The sequence below is a fragment of the Pelophylax lessonae genome (genome assembly GCF_965119305.1).
Source record: "Pelophylax lessonae genome assembly, chromosome: 4".
Lineage (NCBI taxonomy): Eukaryota > Metazoa > Chordata > Amphibia > Anura > Ranidae > Pelophylax > Pelophylax lessonae.
Genome location: NC_138771.1, coordinates 641,066,975 through 641,071,691, shown reverse-complemented (window position 1 = coordinate 641,071,691; position 4,717 = coordinate 641,066,975). Strand labels below are relative to the sequence as shown.

The following is a 4,717-nucleotide window of genomic DNA, read 5'->3' as shown; positions in this document are numbered from 1 at the left end:
GGAAATGGTGGTCTGTTAGTTTGGGAATTTGATTGGAACAGAAATATGTCTCCTGTATAAAGATTACATCAGCTTTCATTTTTTTTTTCGCTAGCAAAAGTGCTTGAGAGGGCTTCTATGTTTTTTTTTTTAACCCTTGTGCGTTAATAGAGGCTATTTTTAGCATTTTTGACTGATAGGAGTTGCGTTGTGTTGCCATTCTGGTAAGGGGCGACTAGAGCCGATTCGGTCTAGTGCAGGGAATGGTCGGTTATGTTTGTTTGAGGATAGAAAGGATAGGGGCCCCCGAGCGAGGGGTCTAGAGGTAGAGGGAGTAAGTATAACATGAAAAAGGGGTGGGGCAGTAGGGTGCGGGTAGGGGTGAAATAGGGAGGGGGTGTCCCAGGGACAAGCGAGTACCAGCAAGCTTGTCAAGGGGGGGGTTAAGGTGGGATCCGGAATGGATCAGCGGGATTGTAAGGTATGAAATGTGGATAAGTTCTGATATGTAAACTCACTGTGTGGAGTCGAAGTCTGAGTTTGTCTGAGTATTGTAGCCGTGGCGTCGAGAGGGACTATAAACAATAAATGAGTGTGGAAGAACTAATGTCTTATGTGTGATTTGCTGGAGAGGCTTTTATTTAAGACACTAATGTGTGGCTTCTATCTCTGCTTTAGGGCCTGTTGTTGCTGCTGTTAAACTGTGGTACACTTGAAAACTCTTGCCCCACCCCCAAATCTTCAAATACTTAATATTATTTTTTTGAAAAGACAAATGCCTATGCCCTGTGTCTTTGCATCTAGGCATGTTGTCACTGCTGCCAAACAGCCACTTTATACTAACCCAAACTTAAATTACTCAGCTTTAGTTTTTTAAAGAATAGATATTTAATGAATGGACAGTTAGCAACAAGTGATTGCTGTGCTCTTATCACCCCAAACTAGAAAAAAAACGCATTATCACCGCAAAATATATTCAAAGACCCTTCCTTGAAAAAAAATACTAAATCAGTAAATTAAACCCCCCAGAAGAAAATTCCCCTAAGTTGCAACTTCCCTCTAATCAACTCCAAAGTAAGAGATTTTTAAAATGGAAAAGACCCAAATTAAAAGAATTAAAAGAAAAAAATTCCCCTACTGGCTCTTAAATGTAAAACCAGATAATGTGTCCAAATTCCACCCACAAACTGTTCCTACAGGTCACAACAGCGGCTAAACAAACCATTGCGAAAGCGTGGAAATCCCCACACCTGCCTTTGACTGAAGTGAAACACCGAATCACCAACGCTATGATTCACGCTAAAATCGATGCTGTTCTGACGGATACGGTCGAGAAGTATGATAGAATCTGGCAACCTTGGGTTGACAATTTTCTTCCCCCCAATTTCGATAGCTCCCTATTGCTGCCCTGAACCAAACCTGGGGACCCAATACCTCCACTCCTTATGAACTGGCCCCCCCGGCGATCCTTTCCCTTCCTCTTCCCCCTACTCTACCCCTTCCCCTTTTATCCTTGTCCCCTCTTGTTACCCCTTCTCCCTGTTCCCCCTTCCCCCCGCCCTGCTTCCTTCCTTCTGCATACGTATGTTGTAGCACCGACAACGTCTGAGTTGGTTCTACCTTGTCATTTTAACTACAGTTTACAGGTTACCCGTTTGACTTGTTCCCTCATTCTGGCTGACTGCAGCCCATGTTTTTCCTGTTTGGTAGCTACCTGTGAGGTTCCCCTCATCCCCCTGCCTCTTCGCACACGATACGGTAGACTCGGGTACTGTTCCCTTTTAGCCTAACAATTGGTTGGTTTTGCCTCCCCACCTAGGCACAGTGTGCTCCCTATATGGGGTGCCGGTGGGTTGGTGATGCCAATCACTACTCTCTCGTAACCACCCATTTTACCGCCCCTAGTCTACTAACCCTCACAATTTGCTGTAGTTGTAGTTATTGGTCATGCTCTGTTACCAAGCTTTGTTTACATTACCTTGCATTTTTCTGTATGTCAAACGTTGTTACTCACTTGCATTATTCAATAAAATACTTGAAACAGAAAAAAAAAAAAAAAAAATTCCTAAGGGGTTCACAAATTAAGAACTAGCAATCAATCACTTGTTAGAAAAACAAAGCTACTCCCACTTGGGTATTCAGGTTGCAACCATACAGAGTTCAGCTTTAACCTTTCTTGGATGACTACAGCTAATAATGACAGTTGTAACATTAAGTAAAAGCTTTTAAAACTAGACACAATTAATTTGCATGGAACTAGATACAGTAACTCTTTTAAGTCCAAGAAACAAGGAAAAATAAGATATGATTTTAATGTAATTGAAGTGTTTTAATTTTTGTTAAACTTTTTTTAAGGCTTTTTCTAATCTTGTGGTTTCTCAGACTGTAGATAATGGGATTTACCAGTGGAGTTGCTACAATGTAGAAAAGAGACATAAATTTGTTTGTATTAGGTGATCTTTTATCAGACGGTGTCAAGTAAATGGTCATCAAGCTCCCATAATATGTACACACAGTAGCCAGGTGAGAGCTACATGTAGAAAAGGCTTTCCTTCGTCCATTGGATGAAGAAAGGTGTACTACAGTGAAGGAGATGAAGACATAGGTCACAATAATAAAGGCAAAAGGAAGAAAAATAACTAAAATGGACAGAGAAAGATCAATTATTACGAGTAAGGAAGTGTCTGAAGTAGACAGCTCTAGTACTGGACCGGAATCACAGAAGAAGTGATTAACGTTATTTTCACCACAAAATTGTAACTGATACACCAAAATAAATTCATTGGACTCAAAGACAACCACCATCCAAGACCAGACAACCATCCGTAGACAGATACGGAGCTCCATGATTGAATGATAACGCATTGGGTTACATATGGCCACATAACGATCATAGGACATAATTGCAATAAGCAAACATTGCACAATTCCAAAAATAGCGAAACAATGCATCTGGATCATACAGGCAGCAACAGATATTGTGATTCCATCTTTTATTATAGTTTCTAACATCATTGGGATAATGGTGGTGGTTATCATGAGGTCAGCTATTGCCAAATGTTTGAGAAAGTAAAACATTGGGATTTTAAGATTGTCATTAATCGATATTAAAACAATAATGATGAAGTTTCCATTTAATATCATTAAATAGGATAAGAAAAACACAATGAACAGAAGAATTTTGAATCTATGGAGGTTTTGAAATCCAAGAAGCAAAAATTCAGCTACTTCAGTTTGGTTGTCTTCACACATGTCTTCAAGAAAGAGTCAACACAAGAACATAAAAATATTCACCCTTCTGCAAGAAAGTTCAAACCTTTTAATGCAGTATCTAACAAGAAAAAAGTTTAGTATCATGAAAGCCATTCATTAACCACTTTACTACCAGTCACGTAACCTCTACGGGATCAGACTTTGAGTGGTTATACCGGGATGATGCCTCTAGCTAGAGGCATCATCCCGGTACCGTTGTTTGAAGCCGACGGTCGGCTTTCCGTCGGTAACGATCGATGCGGCTCGGGAGCCGCTCGATCGTTACCCGGGGGGGCGGGAGGGGACGTCCCCCCCCTCCCGCCGCCTTCCGCGGCTTTGCTCAGGGCTACCGTCCCACCGGGAGCCCCGAGCACCCAGCCGGCATGTCCGCCGGCTGGATGGAGTCCCGATGAATGCCGGAAACGGCATCGATCGGGTCTCCGATGACGTAACCCGGAGGCGGCGTCCATGACGTCACGTCCGGGTTACTGTGCTGCAAAAGGCGGCAGATTTGAAAAACGGCTGTATGCAAAAATGCCGTTTTCGGCGTTTTGCATACAGGGAAGTGTAGTGGAGGGGTCTAGGGTCTTTTAGACCCTCGATCCCTCCATAAAGTGTACCTGTCACGACATATTGCTGTCACCAGGGATGTTTACATTGCTTGTGACAGCAATAAAAGTGATCAGATTTTTTTTTTTTTAAAAACCTGTAATAAAGTTTAAAAAAAAAGAAAAAATAAATAGGAAAAAAAAAAAAAAAAAAATTTAGCCGTCCCCGTCACCGTTAGCTCGCGCACAAAAAAAAACGTATACGCAAGTCGAGCCGCAAATGAAATCGCTGTTCAAACCACACATGTGAGGTATCGCCGCGATCGCCAGAGCGTGGGCAATAATTAAAAAAAAAGAGCTACACTCTAACTCTAAACTGGTAACCGTTAAATAAATTTAAAGCGTCGCAGATTGAGATCTCTATTGACCGTAGTTTGTCGCCATCCCACGGGGGGGCGCAATTTTAAACCGTAACATGTTTGGTATCTATTTACTCGGCGTGACATCATCTTTCACAATATACAAAAAAAATGGGCTAACTTTACTGTTTAGTATTTTTTAAATGCAGTGAAATGTGATTTTTCAAATTTTTTCCAAAAAAATGGCGTTTTAAAGACCGCTGCGCAAATACCGCGTGACAAAAAATTTTGCAATGACCGACATTTTATTCTCCAGAGTCTTTGCTAAAAAAATATATATAATGTTTGGGGGTTCTAAGTAGTTTTCTAGGAAAAAATACTGGTTTTAACTTGTGAACAAAAAGTGTCCGAAATAGGGCTGGGGCTAAAGTGGTTAAATCATACAGTATAAATTAGAGTCATACAACCTTTTTGTCTGGTTCTGTGGGACCTTCATTGGCAGGAACAAAGTCACCCAGGGTACGGACGATGAAGGGAAACTGTGTCCTCATCCTGGAAATGGGGATGAGGACAATAGTG

General features: G+C 41.5%; 1 protein-coding gene across 1 annotated transcript; it reads right to left on the bottom strand.

Annotated features, from left to right (window-relative positions):
* Positions 1-2,289: 2,289 nt before the first annotated feature.
* LOC309552909 (olfactory receptor 10A7-like) lies at positions 2,290-3,231 on the bottom strand (the record flags this gene model as incomplete). Its single annotated transcript, XM_082253817.1, has 1 exon — positions 2,290-3,231. One exon carries the CDS (start codon positions 3,229-3,231, stop codon positions 2,290-2,292), a length of 942 nt encoding a protein of 313 aa, XP_082109943.1.
* Between the last annotated feature and the right edge of the window lie 1,486 nt (positions 3,232-4,717).